Below are 18,711 nucleotides of genomic sequence, written 5' to 3' on the forward strand. Positions count from 1 at the left end.
TATTGAAACCTTTATCTAGCAGAAGAGTGCATTGGTAACGTAAACCTAATTACTCAACATTACTTGTTATTGGACGCAATGTTTGGGAGCCCATATCTCTGTATAACAAAATATTGTATACCCATGTTCTTTGGCGCTGTCCACTCAGTTTGACCCATAGAATACACCCTTTTTTATCTCAGACTTATCAGAAACACCCTGCAGTAATTATCTACTTATAATGTGAATTTGAGCATTGAAGGTTAAGCTACTTCTGTAAACAATTAATTCCTAATGAAATGACTGCCTGTAATAGAAATCATTTCTAAAATAGTATTGCCCATGGTTTTAGTTCTGGGACAAAGTCGGTCAGCACAGCCTCGGGTTATTAATTGTTAGTACCGAATACGCTGACACGAAATAAACTTTGTCGGAGGGAGACGACGAGAATTAGCGACCCTCTCGTGCATGGTCGAAGCAAAGCGAGTGTTTTACAACGCAAATTTCAAACTCTCCCCTATTTGTAGAATGATTGTCTATACACTGCTTTTGTTTCTCATAGCTCGTTTAATAAACACTATCTTTAATGAGCTTCTCTCCCGGTCTATCGCGTCTGGTATGAATTTTAGATGATAATGCAGTTGAAATCCAATATTGATTATAAATTTAGAATCACTTTTTTAATGTTTTTATTTTGGAAAACGTTCCATGCTTAAAAATTTGAACGAAAGGATACGATATTTTTTGTAAATGGTAATATTTTACGTTAGAATAAGGCCATATAAAGTCAAAATACCACGTGTTTTCATTCTCATACCAAATTTCAATATGTTAAATTGTTTGACAGGATAATTTTCTATTGTCATAAGAGTGTCTGTACGTATAAAGTAGGTGGCTCAGACAAAAAACTCGAAAGGAAAAGGTTGGAAAAATCTGGAGGAATATTAATATTCCACCTGGGTAGTGACAATTCGAGTGGCCATATATAACATATTGAGTTATTTGATCTAAGCCGTATAGTTCGCTAACAGTGTAAGAAAGATTACCTGCTAGAAACTCCATGGACTTGACCGCTTGGGATAAGAGTGAGACGGTTATGAGGGCCACTCGAAACGCCCTCCAAAATCCGCCTCTGGAATTTCCGGTGGCGGCGGCCCAAGTTGATGCGGAGCAATGTAGCGTCGTTGCGGCTCTGCGGGCGATTATCGTTTCTCTCCCGCCACCGCGATCCGGAGAGTGTATTTCTCTCATTGTTAAGAGAAGCGAGGAATCTTCTCCCTCGGAAAGATTTCTCCCTTCGAAAGGGCCTGGCCCTTATTTAGACTCTTTCACGTTGAAAGGCTGGAAATTAGGAAGCGGCATCGCGCTCCATCGGACCGCGCTCGCGTTCCTATAAGATAAATCCTGAGGATGGCGATGGGGACCAATTTTGTAACGGCGTTGAAGATACGATCCCGTTTTTCTCTCGGTACCGTCAGTGAAAACGGAAGAGCTATCTACTACCACCGACCGGCCGACAGTACCGTCCGTGAACTTGTTTCGCTGACGTCTCTCGCGCTACTGAGAGATCGAGCGAGACTCGCTTCTCTTTCGACGAACTCCCGAGCTTCCTCTATTTTAGCCCGGATGTACCAGTACGACGCGCTCGACTCGACCAGCTGGCCGAATATAGTTGGTTCCGGACGCCTCGCTCTCCAATTTAACACTGGTAAGGTATCGCGGAGGGGAGTCCTATAAGACGAAACCCCCGCTAAGAAACGTTTTCCTCTCACTGTTGGATAGGGTATAACCTTCCGCCAAATCGTGGTGTATGGGCAAATCGATAATCGGGCGTACTAGCGAAACGCGCGGCGCTTATGGCACTTTCGCGTGGTCCGACACAACCAACGATTTTCCATAATAGAGACATCTAGTTGTCCCGTGAGCGTGAATGGCCAATGCGCTTATTTAAAAGCATGCCGCGTGACACTTCGAGGAGTGTGGGAAAAATACGTCAAACCTTTCTTTCCTTCTTTACACGCTTTTAATAAAGTTATCAAAAGGTCTATTTTTGATCGTATTTCGTTGATACGTCGGCACCCTTCCTTCTTTATAACTTCGAGGTAAAAGATTTCCAAGGGCTCAATTTCCAACTCGTAATTCCCAGGCGCTGGGCTTTCTCGATTTCTCTAGCCCCCACCCACACTGCTATCACCCGTGAAAGACTCCTTGAACTGAGACTTCATCTCGCCGCCCGTATATGGCCAGTCTCTCTTTTAAAGAAAGTTTTTATTTTCTTCCACCTTTTGTCCAATTTTGGAAGGCGAGAGTGAATCTTCGATTTTTTCTGGTTTCCAACCTCCTCTGACTTCAACCCTCCTTCAACTAACTTCCGCTTTGGCGGAGAATCGAGGAAGAGGAAACAAGATGAAAAATGCATTAAGCTATTTTCTCCAAGACCTTGGCGAGAAAAAGGTTTCGTTGGGCACCAGAGGGATTTAAATAGCTTCCATTAACCTCATTTTGCCACAACAAAAACTACTACAGCAAGTACTAAGCCTATACTTCCTTCAAACTGAGTGGGGAGGATTCGGCTCTTTGACGTTCTTAAAGATGTAAGATAGGGCGGAAAGCCGCCACTGTACGCGGCTCGCACGCCAAATGAAAACATTCCTTTTTTTCCTTATTTTTTTCTCACGCTCTTCTATAATTTTCTTCTTCCTTTTTCCTAAATGAATATCTGTCAAAAGCAATGTCCGAAGAACCCATTTCGATTGCGTTCCTATCTTAGAAAGTGTTGTATTTTTTCTCTCTCTCTCTTTCTCTTGGAAGGATATCTGGTTTGGTCTCTAGCGCCCTTTCTGGGTAATCGACGTCTTTGATGACCTCTCTATCGAACGATCCGAGAAACATTAGCGCTCATCTAGAAGCCGACGAAAGCTCTTTTTGATTATGAACAGGCCGGGCTTCTCGTTTCCTACGTCCATGGAGAGAGAGGCGAGGGAAAATATATCGAGAATTCCCGGTGAATCTTGCTTGGTGTTGTAAAATAAGGAAGCCATATACCCTAATAGACATCCTTGTAAGTTTCGGAAGAGAATAGATCATTCTTTACGTGGAAACTCCTTGTTTGTTTCCTTCATGGGATAATTGCATCGTCTGGGGGGGGGGAGAGAAAAGATACAGAGCTAGTAACCTCCTAAATGATGCTATTGCAATTCCATGGATACATCATCGAGCTTTTCCAAACAGACTGTCTAGTGCTTATTTTATGGATCACAGATCAAGTTAAAATCTTTAAATTTTCTTTAATAATAATTGGAAAAAATATAAGCCTATGGTTAATTAAGGAAAATCGTACTAGATGCCCATTTTCAATGTTTAAAACTCCTTGATCGTCTTTCTCTAAATGTAAAACATACAACGCAATAAGAAAAATTTGCGTCAAGAACGGAAAAAATGAAAGAAAAGAAAACCAATTCAAGAAACTAGGGAAAAACGTATTCGCAAAAGTGGATGAATTTTTTTTTCTTTCAATGGAAAAGAATTCGCGAAAAGGTTGTCATTTCCCGTGGTCCGCAGCCATCCGTAAAGCTTTTTTCCGAATACTGGGAATATACTGTTTTTTCTAATGCGAAATCGCTATCTTATTTAGTTTAACTTCGAAGAAAAGAACTTCTTTCTGGTAGCTCCTTGCTTCTTTTTTTTCGGGGGCGGGGGAGGGTGGCAGCTATGAAAGAAGGAGTTCAGAGCCAAAAAGAAAGAAGACTTTCAAATAAGAAAAAAAACCGTTGTAAAAAACAGTAGGTCTAGCGTGGTAGTCCTGGAATCAACTTATTGGTGGAATAGAGGAAGGTTAGAATAGAGAAAGGCAGCGAGCTTTTCTCCTAAAGAATCGATTGATTCCTTTTTAGCGTGAGTCGTTTATAAAACAGTTTCTTCCTTCGAAAGTATAAACGTCCCGCACCTTTTTTCGTTAAGCCTTGGCATTATACAACGGTGCCAAAAACAACGACCGCCATTCTCAGCAAGACTAATGTACCGAAGAAATAATTGTAAAGTGTCTCCTCCCCCTCGGCATTTTGTTTTGGTTTCGTTTTGTTTCGACACGTTAACTCGAAACACGTTTAAAAGGGGATTGGAGCAAGGAGATACAAGTAGATAACACGAAGAGATATATATAACTCGCTTTAAAAATAAAGGGAGTGAGTCCACCAGCCTAATTCGAGATATTTATCCTTCTATGGATAAGCCTTCTTTTTATGGCCAGCAAGTATAAGTGACTGGACAATTTAAAGTATCAACTAAGTATGTACATTCATAAGCATATTGCGTAACACTTCATAAACTACACATTTTGCTGTACCTACAAATATTCGAGACGATTCTCAGTACTATACTTCAGTCTCACTTTTTACATAATATTCTTATGGTTCAAGTCATAGTCTTTTGTCTCGTATTAGTACTTCCTGTACATTTGGGTATTATCACTAGCTCGGCTCATTGCTATGCCCAAGATACGGGCCTTAGTGCCTAAGATATAAGGAGATGAGTTAATGCTGGGAAAGGATTATATAGCGGACACGCGAATGTACTTAGCGAATATACGTATAGCATCTATTCCTTCCTCAATTCTAGGTATAACTCTTACTCCCAAATTGAGGACGCTCTAGTGTAATTCTGGATATTTTCGTACACACGTACGGTTAATCCGGTAAAAAGGCGGCCAGTGGCGTATAATTCGATGTATGGAGTTGTTGTTTAGAATAGAGTTAGTAACTACCAACTTAGTTTGGCCAAAGACTACTAGAATGCCTCGGGCTTTGCTCGAGATTTATCTATTCTGTCGCCACGCAATTTCGTGAAAGGTTTTCCAGATCCGCGAGACAACCGTATGAGACTGGGAATAGAGACGCTATGAACGAAAAAGAATAGAATCAACTTGATGGAAGATGAGGGCCGAACGGGATGGAATAAATAAAAATCCTATTTAAGTCACTCAGGAACGTAATAATGACAGGTTCATCTTATGGTGAAGGAAAAGGGAGAAGATTGTGGTTGGCGAACGGGCCTGTCCATAGGGGAATCGGAGAAAGATGAGGACGCTCGATGACTCCAACCCTAAAGTGACAAAAACAGAATTCCAAATCTGCGTAGAAAAACCGAGAAAGAACCAAGCAATAATAGAACTTACTCGACTAGTCGTACTGTTGTCTTATTTCTCCCTATCTATTTCTGTAAGATCACGAGATTTTTCGTATTTTTTATGGTAAATAATCATAAGAGAAACTTTCGTCTTTCGTTAGGTTCGTGGAAGTGTCGGATCGCAACGTAGTTAAGCTTGATTGAGATCTCGGTTGGTTTTATTATCCCGGCGATCTTTATCTTTATTCCGGAAACGTTCTCTCGCTTTCTCTATCGTATCTTTTTAGCCTCGTGAGCTTTATTGGTAGAAAAGCGATCAAAACATCTCGTCACGGTTATACGCGCCCGAGAAAAGCTTTAACGAAATGAATTGGCCATAATTGCCAAGCGGCTGGCTGCGGATCTCGATACGGAGTGAGTGTTGCGTTCTAGTTCTGTCGCCCGGAGCACAACGCCAACGTCAGGTTTTATCCTTTCCTTATCTCTTTTTCTACATCCCTTCGGACGGCTTCCACCCTGCCTGCCTGTCTGTTTTATTCTGTCGACCCATATAAACGAATATTTCGTTTTCTTACGAAAGAAGTTTACCAGACCGTCTCTCTAACCTAGAGTGTTAATACAAAGACAGCAAAGATACAGGGTATTTGATGCGCGATATCCAGCTTTAAGATGCATCGGTTTCTAAAAAAGTTCGGTTGTACAACTAATGGTGTAAAATTGTTATCGCAGATACAACTTCTGCCTTTTCGAAAACACCGATGATCGACTGATGTGAACAAAGATTCTCTGTTGTCCTATGTTACCATAATCGTTTTACCAATCTTAACAAAGTAAAACACCCTGTATATAGAGTAGGGTAGCTAGTAAACTCCATTATTCTCATCAGTTTCCCCGAGTCCTTTTTGGCTTGGTTTATTTCTTTGCGCGAGCGGAGCATTTCAGCATTCTAACCAGAGCTGTGGCCAGCTCCTTCGTTTATCCGCTCTCTTTGGTAGCTTATGTAGTGGGTCCATTGTCCTATTGATAGGATAGCCGTATTTGGCCGACTCCTTTCCCCGCACTTCGCTGTATAAATCCATATATTCCGCGTGGCGCGAGCAAACGAAGTTAGCAAACAGAGATGTGATGTTCCACGTGCAACCAGCCTCCTCTAGTGTACAAATACTAGTTCCCCTCCAAAATGGAACTGCATATAGGGTAGTCTGTGCCAAAATGTATTATATCTATTATCCCTTGCGCAAGTTACGGTTATTCTAAGTACTCGGATATATTCTGGCTTGAAAATAGTACAAAATTTAGTTAACATATTTTGGCGCTGGACTGGTGTAGCGGATGGCGTACTATAATAGTTTGTCTCTAAGTTATCAAACATTTCCAAAGCACCTTTCCGTGTATCTCTTTGTAGAATATATTGGCTTATTTAGAGTAAGTTTGTCTAATTGTGAACAACTATCCTCGCGTTGATTCTAGAATCCAAACTTTGTATTATATAAACCTTTCCAGTAAATATACAGTATTTCATCTTAAAAGCTAAAGTTGGATTCGACTAGACTATATCTAGTACGCTACAGTTTCTATGGTTACAGTACGGTGTTTCATTTTTAATTGGAAATATTCTTTCCCTAACAAGGAATTTACTTTGATGATACACGTACCGGTTCCTGAAATTGAGGATTTGCAGAGCTGACGTCATTTACCTAATTAAAATACAGCTTCATGCAGGATCGTTTTACCGTACGTTTATTCATTTCACCTTTGAATATTATCTTAATTCTTAATTCATAATCCTAATGTAGATATAATATATGGTGAAGAAATTCCCGTTCTAAATGCGTAATATAAACCATAAAACTAATATTAAAACTCATTCCTCATCTCGTCTTAATTGATTTTCGTTTTTTAAGAGAAATGAAGTAATTCATTACTTATCTATTCTCTTTACGAATCAAGTAATTCCTTTGCTAATTGCTATTTTAAAGAATTTCGTATTTATCTTTCAAACTAAATTGCTTCATCGATCTTGTTTAAACTTAAGATTTAATTTCCCTCTTTTTAGTAGTGAGCAAATTATTTAAAAAGACAACGTTAAAAAATCCGTCATCTTTTTATTTTGCAACCGTAGTTTATTTTCTGGCCTACTGCAGATTTAAAATGCATGTATACAATCATTTTAGTTTACGGTCGTTAGTGAAATAATTATAGTTATTTAAAAGCCGCAATGAAATAATGAAGTCACTTATAACAAGTTGGGAAAGCCAAAATATTACCTCTCCGAGTGGAGATGACTATCACTACCCCTTAAACAACCTAAATATATGCATCTATCGCTTTTTTTAATTCTTTGCAAGTGCAGGAATTGAATTTTAAAATAGTCACTTAATTACCCCTATATTATAAAACTTATCGACTTCATACTTGTATATTATCATCATTACTTGTCTTAAATTACCTTCGACGGCCGAACGAGGTTCATCTTACATAATATAGGGACGATGTCATATATTTTAACGTTCACTTTATTTACTTTTCATTTAATTCAAGACCATAACATTCTGAAAGTACATTAGGCTCAGAAGACAGTATTTATAATATTACATTAGGCTCAGAAGACAGTATTTATAACACTTCAACAATACTTCAATATATACAAAGAAATAAATAACATAATACATTAAACTGTACAGTAAAAGTTAAATATAACCTAATTAAAACCATAAAACCCACAATACATATGGGAACAAAAGGTTCTTGAAAAACCATTAACAGAACAGTATTTATAATACTTCAACGTTTCTATCTATATAAAACAATGAATAGTTATTTAACATTATATATTGGAACCTTCAGTATAATTTAACATTAAGCAAATTCGAACCATAAAAACCCACAGCGCATATGGGAAAAAAGGTTCTGGGAAAACCCATTTGGGAAAAAACCATAATCACAGTTGAATTATTAATATTGAAACACTTATTTTTAAATTATTGATTTTCCACTCTGACGTCTGAGCTATCCACGAATAAATTGATTAATAGCATTAACAAACGATGCAATGGATGTCAAATATTCATGTCATAATACAAGCTAATTCGAACCATAAAAACCCAGAGCGCATATGGGAAAAAAGGTTCTGGGAAAACCCATTTGGGAAAAAACCATAATCACAGTTGAATTATTAATATTAAAACACTTATTTTTAAATTATTGATTTTCCACTCTGACGTCTGAGCTATCCACGAATAAATTGATTAATAGCATTAACAAACGATGCAATGGATGTCAAATATTCATGTCATAATACAAGCTAATTCGAACCATAAAACCCCAGAGCGCATATGGGGAAAAAAGGTTCCGGGAAAACCCATTTGGGAAAAAACCATAATCACAGTTGAATTATTAATATTGAAACACTTATTTTTAAATTATTGATTTTCCACTCTGACGTCTGAGCTATCCACGAATAAATTGATAAATAGCATTAACAAACGATGCAATGGATGTCAAATATTCATGTCATAATACAAGCTAATTCGAACCATAAAAACCCAGAGCGCATATGGGAAAAAAGGTTCTGGGAAAACCCATTTGGGAAAAAACCATAATCACAGTTGAATTATTAATATTAAAACACTTATTTTTAAATTATTGATTTTCCACTCTGACGTCTGAGCTATCCACGAATAAATTGATTAATAGCATTAACAAACGATGCAATGGATGTCAAATATTCATGTCATAATACAAGCTAATTCGAACCATAAAAACCCACAGCGCATGTGGGAAAAAAGGCTCTGGGAAAACCCATTTGGGAAAAAACCACAATCAAATTAGGACTATTAATATTAAAAACTTCTTCAGACTGTTTAAGGATGAATGTTTGGTGGATAGCGTCCGAAAGAAAGCAATAACCTAGTAGATGAGGCGTAGTTCATAAAGTTTCGTTTTTTCGAAACTATTACATAGGTGTATTGGTGCTGTACGTTTCAGATAACAAAGACCAAGACGACTCCAGTTCCACAAAATAGGAAAACTCTGCCTCTTGGCGTTAAGTTTTTCTCCTTTCTGTATTTCCACTGCTAGACCGCTATGCAGCCCGCCCTTGTATTGCTCTACTTGCTGCTCCCATAACATTGAACGTGCTAGAACTATAGTTCTAGTCGATCAATTGCGGCGAAGTCCAACTTCCGCTTTGAGCGTTGGCCAACTTTTGAGGACGCTGCAGTGTTACCAACGGCAGAAAACGCAGCCAGGAACATTTTCAAAATCACCTCGGCCGCGTTTTGCCGAAAAAAGGGGATTTTCGACTAGGACTATTGAATTGTCGCCGATTATTCAGCCATTTCCGCTTCGCCATACCTAAAACATTTTTAAAGTACGCTATACAAAATTGCTCCATTCTTCACCAAACCTATGAAACTTGGTGCAACACTTACACTTTGTTCAGTGGTTCGCCTTTACATGAACCCACAGTTGCCGCTCCAGATCTCAGTCATCTGACGCAACCATTTTAACGTTTTGAGAGTTGTATTTCACCTTTATTAAGCCTAAGGATAAGCCTTGAGATATATTTCCCGACGTATTTTCTGAAGAACCACAATAAATCACCTCAACGATTATCCCCATTAACTAATTATCACTATTACATACCTTGTTTACAATTTCGTTGGCCTTGTCCTCCATGGTTACCCATGAACTAAACCAATGCTGTAGGGTATTCATGAACTACGCATATCCTATAGGGTATTCATGAACTACGCATAACCTCTAGGGTATTCATGAACTACGCATAACCTCTAGGGTATTCATGAACTACGCATAACCTCTAGGTTATTCATGAACTACGCAAATCCTCTAGGCTACTCATGAACTACGCCAATCCTCCAGGTTACTCATAAAATATACCATATTTTTAAATGGATTAATACCAAACTTATATGACCGTCAATTCCAATAATGATACTTACCCTTTTTTTTCAAATCTTGAAGTCAGATGTGGGTTCTTTAGTCAAGGATCCCAAGCCTTGTGTGGGTCTCTTAGTCAAGGATCCCAAGCCTTAAGTGGGTCTCTTAGTACAGGATCCCAAGCCTAATTTTAGGTTTCTTAGTACAGGATCCCAAGCCTAATTTTAGGTTTCTTAGTACAGGATCCCAAGCCTAATTTTAGGTTTCTTAGTACAGGATCCCAAGCCATATGTGGGTTTCTTAGCCAAGGATCCCAAGCCTATTTCTCGTAGTTTAGACCCTTAAAGCAACATGCGGCTCCATTGGCGCCCCTACCATGATGCCTAACCTTGTATAAACATAATAATTTTACCTTGCCGTAGGTAGGTAACAATGAAACTTAATGCATTAGGGAGGATCTGAAAATTATCCTAACAAGTTAAACCCAATGTACAATAGAAAGGTCGTCAATAAGGGGCGCACTGGAGCTCCACCTTGCTTTAAATAAATTTTTCCATTTCAAACTATGTTCTTTTAAAAATGCAAATACCCTTGTGGTAAGAATAATAAGACTCTCTATAACATGCATCGTATCGGTCTCGAAAAAGTTTGTTACCAAACGCCAAATCTAATTGACAATGATAGTCAGTCGAATACTTTTGTTCTAGACCCGGCAAAAGAGATATTCCATGTGAATCAAAGAACATTCTCAGTGCCGTTTGGCTCTTTAAAAAGTTAATATTGAAATCTCCAACCACAACTGTTGGAATAGACGAATCATATTTCATGTCAAACAAAGGGTTAAAGTCCTCAAACACAGTTCTCAAACTTCCTAAGGGAGATTTGTACAACAATACCACAGATATAAGTTCTCCTTCTATGTAAACATCTAACCAGCAACGTTCCACGTGAGAATTTCTAACAGGAATGTCGCTTCGTAAAACTCTAGTATCTATCTCTTTAACTTCGTTTTTAGGCGTGTCTCTTAAATATATGGACGAACCAAAAGCAACTCTGCGTGCCGTACTTGGCAAGTAAATACCACCTACTTCCTTAAAAGATGGCACTCTAAAATCGTCCGTCTCTTTTTTCCACGTTTCAACAAAACATAACATTTGACTTTTCATTATTACATTGTCTGCTAAAACATCTTCTAAATGAGCATTTAAAGACTGCGCGTTATGTACATAAATGTAAAGGGGATCATGCAAGAAAGGTAGTTCGATGCTTTTTGTGTCTCGCAACCTCTTAAGTTCCAATTCTACTAGGTTGTTTTTGGGTGAATTAGGAACTTTAAATTTTCCATCAATATATAAACCGGAAGCGGTTTTCGCTCTACTACAAGCCACATATAAATGCGCTCTTTCAATTTTTTTTGTAGCCTTACAATGAACCACTACCGAGGAGTAAGTATCACCCTGACTTTTATGTATCGTAATGGCCTCAGAAACAACCAAAGGCAATTGTTTCCTAGAAACTGAGGCATTATTTTGTCTCCATTTTCTATTAAACGACTTTATGACCTTTTCAACAGGCGTCCACGAAGCGTTAATATCACTATTCAAATATAAACCATGACATTTTTGCCTCAACATTTTCCCAACTTTGGGATCGTCAAACTCCATCCATACCCTGAACGGGATTTTATCCCCGACCCTATTTGTGCCGTACTCTATCTTTCTTAACCAACCTGTCGCGCCATTAGTTAGTCCGTCAGAGGTGTCAACATTGTTGGTCATCATATATCTCGCGCCACACGCAAGAGTCAATTGTTTGGGCAGACCATACGTATCAGACGTTGCTAACTTTTCAACTTGGGAAAGTATGTTATTTTTAACTTCACTACTAAGATCACCATTGACAACATCTACTGAAACCGAAACAGCCTTTTCCGTATTCATGTTTAAAAGCTTATTTTGATTAAATTGGTTTACTTCCGCGTTAGTGGCGAAAAGATGTATCGCTTCTTTTGGGGGTACACGCTCAGGCGTTACCTCCAGACTACTAAAGAAATCAATATCATTTTGAGTCATACTTCCCACAGCCATTCTATTTAAAGCTTCAGCAAATATTTTATCATCCCTCTGTCTCATAATTTCCTCAAGTTCGGCAAATTCAAATTGCTCCCATATTGGGTTACCAATTAACGACGCGTAAGGATTATCTTTCTCACTTTGACCTTGAAATGCGAAATAATCGCAAACTGGTCTCAATTGGTTAAAGTCTCCAACTAGAACGACAGACACACCACCAAAATAATCAGGACAACCCATAATCTCTTGTAACCTAGCGTTTACCCGATTAAACACCTTCGCTCCAACCATTGAAATTTCGTCAATTATTACTAGTTTTACTTGACCATAGAGTAACCTGCATTTATGAAGTGTTTCACTTTCCAATCTCGATATATTTCCACCAAATTGGCTAACGGGTAAACTAAAAGTACTGTGCAAAGTTGCCCCACCTATGTTAAAGGCAGCCTTGCCAGTAGGTGCGCAACGGATTACTTTCGCTTCCGATGGATTACTCCCAGGTTGTTTGTTGTAAAACCTTGACACAGATTCAAATATAGCACTAATCAAAAGACTTTTCCCCACACCAGCGCCCCCTGTAACAAAGAGACGCAACGGAGTTTCTTTGCTTTTTACATGATACAAAACATGGTAATATATCTCTCTTTGTTTGGAATTCAATTTTCTAAGAAGGGCGTTGTACTCAGAGTCATTAATTAAGGTAATTGACGGAGCAACAGTATTTTCGGCATTGCCATCAATAATATCTCTATTAATATTTCCTACAGGTTCTTGAACCGTATTAATTAAAAAATCGGAATCATCCATAGCTAAAGATCTATCAACTTCATTTCTATGTTCTAATTCAGGCTGGATATTAGTAACATCCACTTGAATTTCTCCATTTTCAAAATCTGCTACAGCCTGTTCTACGGCTTCTTCGTCAATTTCATTGTGAAATTCTTTCCTAACTTCATTAATAGTTTCGCGACAAAGCTCATATTCTGATTTCATATCCTTTGTCAAAATATCATTACTTTCATCGCGCCAAGGCTTAAACAACATTAATTGTTCACGATAAAAGTTATCGGGATCTTTTTCTAAATTGAATCTTCTGTACCTAATAATTTTAGCACGGCCACGTTTCCTAATAAACCCTGATTCATCTTTAAGTTTCAGCCATTTACCACAAGTTTCAACTTCATTGCTCTCTCCCTCATCAACATGATCGTGGGCGGCTTTAGTCACTCTACGGGCTTTGGAATATTCGTACCAGGCACCAAATTGAGCTAACGTTATTGCCTCTAGTTCCTCTGGCCTTTGAACATAATGTTCTAGCATCCCAGAGGCAAAAACGTCATTACTGTCTGCTGGTAGTTCTTCAAGTTCAGATTGACTCTTAAGAATGTGTACACGATTTTCAGGGGCATTGGTGTTTATAAAAACACAGGCGCGACTGCACCTGGACACAGGAATTTGTAAACCACAGTAAGCCGCTTCCTGAGCGCTTACCTCGTGGGCATTCAAGAACTGATTAGCAATTAGTTTCAACTTCTGTTTTACTGAACATTTATCATTTTTTGCCTGTTTAGAAGCTTCGCGCAGAAGCAAAGACATCCCTCTTTGAGACTTTCCTATATATGATACAATATACATAACCAGTGCGTAAGCATCAAGAACGAATTGAATGTCCATATTCGCCTGCCAAAGACGCAAAGCGCACGGATTGTAAGGATTAACTCTAGTATCTTTGGGGTGTCTTTTCAACAAAACTGTTTTCCTTTTGAGGTCATAAGTAACGGCAGAAATATACTCGTCTTCAGTTATACGCAACTTAGCTAGCAACTCCTCAAAACTATCTACCCAAAACTCTTTTTCTTTCGATTGCAACATCTCATACAATTTCTTTGACCTTTCCTTAGATCTGAGTTCTTCCTGTACGCTACCAGGCTCTCTTAAACTAGGGTCGTAAATTATGGTTCTGGGCATAGGTGGAAACGGGATTCCAAAACGACAAACGGAATTATTATCGACCTTCTTTCTACAAGTCGTTGTGTGTTTGTGAATTTGTAATCGTGTTAACAAATCTAAATGTTCGTCATTGTGCTCAGCAGCACAAGAAATAACATTATCAATAAATTCCTCTACTTCCTTAACATTTGAGAGATCATTTTTAAGTTTTGGAGCATCTTTTATCCAAATCAAACCATGTTGGTGGGGCGAACCTCTTTGCTGTATTTCAACTCTAAAATAATAGTCTTCTATAACGCCAAGAGGACCTAATTTCTGTAAAGCCTTAAGCAAAGCCCGAAAACGGTGGTCAAAATATCTAGCGCAAGTAACAGGATCATCCTGAATCAGTTTTGCCCTTTCCGAAAAACTTAAATTATTAATATCATCGTTAGGTAAACTCTCCTGCCCAGAGGTTAGTCTCAAAATATTCAGTAGCTCAGGCCATTTACTTTCGGCAGCCGAAAACGTTATGAAAAAGGTAGCCGTACCAAGCTGTCTAATCATACCCATCAATTCCTTTTGTCTGTGTTGCCAATAAGAAGGCGAGCTCTGTAGTCTTTCTAAAACCCTAAAACCATCATCCTGCTTAATTAAAGCATCAAGAGAACCTGCAGAAGCTAAAAGTCCAGCAGTATAATTCGACCCATTTGTTCTTTTAGTTTTCCTCATGCAAACCTGTATAGATTGACTAACTTTCAAGGTTTCTAATTTGACAAAAGAGTAAAACAATTTCGAAGGATTTTTAGCACAGCGCCTATCAATATTACGAAGCTCCCATTTAAAAATATCACCAAAACTTCCCTTAACCTTAAGATTCATTTTTTGACCTACGTAAATGCTCGGGAATGACAATTCTTCCGCATCCTCGTCAAAGAGTAAAGACATTGGGGTTTGACCTTCACCGGGAGCAAACTTAACATGCATGGTATTACTTGGCAAGAAATTACTTAAAGAAACTAATAATGTGTCTTGATTCCCAACTGTTAACGAACTACTTTCGTTGGGTTCATTCCACATATCATCGCTATCATTCTCTGCGTTTATTTTCGCTACTGGATTATCTCCTGATACATCAACTTGATTTACCTGACGGTCATTTTCGTCAACAATAAATTCAAGTTCTTCAGGAATGGGGTCTAATATGTCACTCTTAACGGTAATTCCATGTTTAACATACAAAGGCGTTTTTACCAGAACGTTAAGGGCCTCTAAAATGACTTTGGGTCTCACAGTTTCGTACAAATAGGGTGTGTTATACTGCATTCTTCTCATAAACTCAATTTGAATAGTATCCGTGTCTCGAGGTAACCTGGGTAAAACCGAGGCGGTGGACTCTACATTTATAGGGACGTTAACCACATTTCCTTTAATACCACGTTGTTGGTCACACCCTAACCTTCGTATTTGCATGAATGGTATTCGTGGTGATATCATTCTTTCTTCTAAATTACTTATGTTACTTAATTGCGCAGGTATTTCAGGAAACACAAATCCATTTTCCCTTGAAAATTTTGGAATTTGCTTTCTCTTAACGCTTTTATTACAAGTACTACACAAAAATATTTCATCATTCAACTCTCTTTGTTCAATACCAGGGACTGACAAGAAATCTATGGACTTTACAATGGTGCCAGATGACTTAAAAAAAAGATTTGAACATCCTTCACACGGCCACGTTGGGCCATCTTTTATGCTATCAAAATAGGTCTGCTCTATAAGCGAGGGGTTTGCTCGCCTATCTGCGGCTGAAGATCTTTGTCTAGCACGTTCAACATCTCTATACTCGGGATCTTGGCGTTTAGCCGCCATACCTGTCTGGTTTCTAGCACGTTCAACATCTCTAAACTCGGGATCTTGGCGTTTAGCAGCCTTACAAGCCTGGTTTCTATCACGTTCAACATCTCTATACTCGGGATCTTGGCGTTTAGCCGCCTTACCCGTCTGGTTTCTAGCACGTTCAACATCTCTAAACTCGGGATCTTGGCGTTTAGCAGCCTTACAAGCCTGGTTTCTATCACGTTCAACATCTCTATACTCGGGATCTTGGCGTTTAGCCGCCATACCTGTCTGGTTTCTAGCACGTTCAACATCTCTAAACTCGGGATCTTGGCGTTTAGCAGCCTTACAAGCCTGGTTTCTATCACGTTCAACATCTCTATACTCGGGATCTTGGCGTTTAGCCGCCTTACCCGTCTGATTTCTAGCACGTTCAACATCTCTATACTCGGGATCTTGGCGTTTAGCAGCCTTACAAGCCTGGTTTCTATCACGTTCAACATCTCTAAACTCGGTATCTTGGCGTTTAGCCGACTTATACAATTGGTTTCTGACACGTTCTCTTTCCCTATAATTTGGATCTTGGCGTTCAGTAGCCTTACTTATCTGATTTCTTACACGTTCGCTTGCTTTATACCATTCATCAACCCTTTTTAATTTCTTGGTAAATATTCCACCCTGATTTTCAATTTCACAATTTGACTCATTCTCTCGCTTTTTCCCCTTACCTAGCGACTCCCTCTTACTGCATTCTTCATTTTGTCTCAAGATTCTTAATCTTTCTAAGGGATAGACATTACCATGGGACGTACAAGGTACTTGTTCATAGCCTTCGATTATTTCACTAATATTAGCATTATCATTTTGTACATTATTGGGTTCCTCATTAATAGATATGCCTACGCTTACGGTACTTTCAATAGAGCTTTTATTTAATGCGTCATCTTTCGCAGAATCATGGCCAACTGGCCTCGCGGTAGGACCAACATTGGGTGTGCTAGAACCTGTTCCCGAAACAGCCTTTTTTTCAGCTGCTAACACTCTTCTCCTTTCATTTTCTCGTTTCCTAAATTCAGGATCTGACCTTTTTGCCCTCATTCTTTCCCTTGCCTTTCGTTTTCTGATTTCCTCTTTACTTAAATTATTATCTTCCTCCATTTACTTATTAATCAGTTAAATACTCACAAACGTTGGCAAAATCAATCTCCTTAAATACTCACACAGGTTGGCAAAATCAATCTCCTTCAGTAATACGTAAGGCTTAATTATATTATTTGCCGAACAAAATTAATCGAGCAAATCTAACACTTAACTTCTGCCTTCGAAATTCTATCAAAGAATGAATCAACTGTTTAAAAAAAGGTTTTTTTCGCAAATTGGGCGCTATCATACCAACAGCAATTCCGTCATATTTAAAAAATATACATTGCCAACACTTTTTTCAAATAAAGAATGATAAAAGTGCGTAAAAAAGGTCTTTCACAAATAGGCCTAGGGGGCGTATGAACTAAACAGCAACAACGCTCTACAGCTACACTAATCTTACACAAACAAGGAGTACTATAAACCCACTACTGGAAGCGGTATTTTTATTCAAACGTAAAACAATTTCGCTTAAGCTTAACATCTCTAGACATCGGTAAAAATGTCTCTATCACTCCTAGGTAACTGTAGGCACAGGATTTTACGACATTGTAACTCAAATTCATCTGATTATATTTTAACAAGGTTAAATCTAACTGGGAGTAAGATGAAAGGAGTAGAAGCTTATCTGTCTTAGGAAATATGAAATTTTATCTTAACAGTTCGTTAAATCATAAGTTTATAACGAAAAAACGCGGAAGGGGAAAACGAGCAGACAACAGCGATTTTTGGGGGTAGAAGGTTAAGAGCGCCATCTGTCGTCCGTGCCAAAGTTGAACTTCCACTCGAAACGCAATGAGAAAGTGGATAAAATAATGACATCAGCTATTTAACTGCGTCGATATATTTAACGACTTGACCCATGACATGCCCATAACACTGGCTTCTATGAATCCTATATATTCTTGGATGCTAGGAAACTTGGTAGACGTAACAGTCTGTACCAAGTACCCAAGCATCCTTCAATAAACGCCTGGCAACATTGTGGTACGCATGGTGCAACTAAAAAAAAGGATGTGTATCTATCTTTCCAGTCACTCCAAGTCGTTAAGCCCTCATTACAGAGGATTTGAAACACTATCGTAATTCCAAGTGTCTCGAATCTCTACGTTCCTGTCCATTATGAACAGTGCTGAGAGAATGATACATCAGAAAGAGCCATTCAAATCGAATTGCCGAAAATATTATCCATATTTTCATTTCATATAACAAAGAAAATAAATTATTATGGATACAGGAGGCAATGTAGGAAATATAACGCAATGCACGGGCCTAAAAAGATATAAGAGACAATGTACGAAATATAACGCAATGCACGGGCCTTGATAGATATAGGAGGCAATGATTTAACGACTTCGGTACTTGGGTTTATCTTTAATATTTAAATAAATATAATTATTTTTAATTATTTTAATCGCCAGTAAATAACTTTAAAAATAGTTAAATCGTTTAAAATAAAGTTGTTCCTATTATCTTTCGAAACTTTGCTAATATTGACGTTTAAAGTGAAGGGTACCCCTCTTGCCCGCTTTTTTCAAATTTTGGGGTATATATACGTTTCGTTTCCATTATAATAATAGATAAAAACGCATTCGCGTGAACCTTTGGTGGAAGCCCTGCCATTGGGAGGCTAGACGTTTCTCGTAACCCTAGCCGATCGCCGCGTATATCTTAAAACCAAATAATAGATAAAAACGCATTTGCGTGAACCGATGGTGGAAGC

At 38.5% G+C, this 18,711-nt stretch overlaps 2 protein-coding genes and 1 long non-coding RNA gene across 18 annotated transcripts in view; 1 reads left to right on the top strand and 2 right to left on the bottom strand.

The window, feature by feature from the left end:
• Nucleotides 1–2,005, bottom strand: part of LOC149661392 (hemicentin-2-like) — a 43,270-nt gene extending 41,265 nt beyond the window's left edge. The window contains exon 1 of one of the 2 annotated variants that reach the window (XR_016368877.1): nt 1,026–2,005. Coding sequence is in view for 1 of the 2 variants with exons in the window: in XM_089842915.1 (XP_089699041.1) it covers nt 1,026–1,230 (205 nt within the window). In the remaining variant the exon portion in view is untranslated. The remainder of the gene's footprint in view (nt 1–1,025) is intronic. The other variant, XM_089842915.1, reaches the window with a different exon arrangement.
• The window catches only part of LOC149661388 (uncharacterized), a 286,806-nt gene that overhangs the window by 200,282 nt on the left and 67,813 nt on the right, over nt 1–18,711 (top strand). The gene's annotated exons all lie outside the window — the stretch shown is intronic.
• LOC149661393 (uncharacterized) lies at nt 7,602–18,525 on the bottom strand. 5 transcript variants are annotated; one of them, XR_016368863.1, is made up of 4 exons: nt 18,051–18,523; nt 9,751–17,990; nt 9,537–9,686; nt 7,602–9,459 (listed from the first exon to the last, which is right to left on the bottom strand). XR_016368863.1 is itself a non-coding variant. In XM_089842895.1 (2 exons), the coding sequence occupies exons 1-2, from the start codon at nt 17,001–17,003 to the stop codon at nt 10,772–10,774; spliced, it is 6,135 nt and encodes a 2,044-aa protein (XP_089699021.1). In that variant the 5' UTR covers nt 17,004–18,525; the 3' UTR covers nt 10,623–10,771. The 5 variants fall into 5 exon arrangements, 1 of the variants encoding a protein (XP_089699021.1); XR_016368862.1 differs by having other exon boundaries at nt 9,751–17,174; nt 17,238–18,523; XR_016368864.1 differs by having other exon boundaries at nt 9,751–9,991; nt 10,068–18,523.

The sequence above is a fragment of the Phalangium opilio genome, unplaced genomic scaffold (assembly GCF_054372755.1).
Source record: "Phalangium opilio isolate 3A_F unplaced genomic scaffold, DU_Popi_V2 ptg000070l_1, whole genome shotgun sequence".
NCBI lineage: Eukaryota > Metazoa > Arthropoda > Arachnida > Opiliones > Phalangiidae > Phalangium > Phalangium opilio.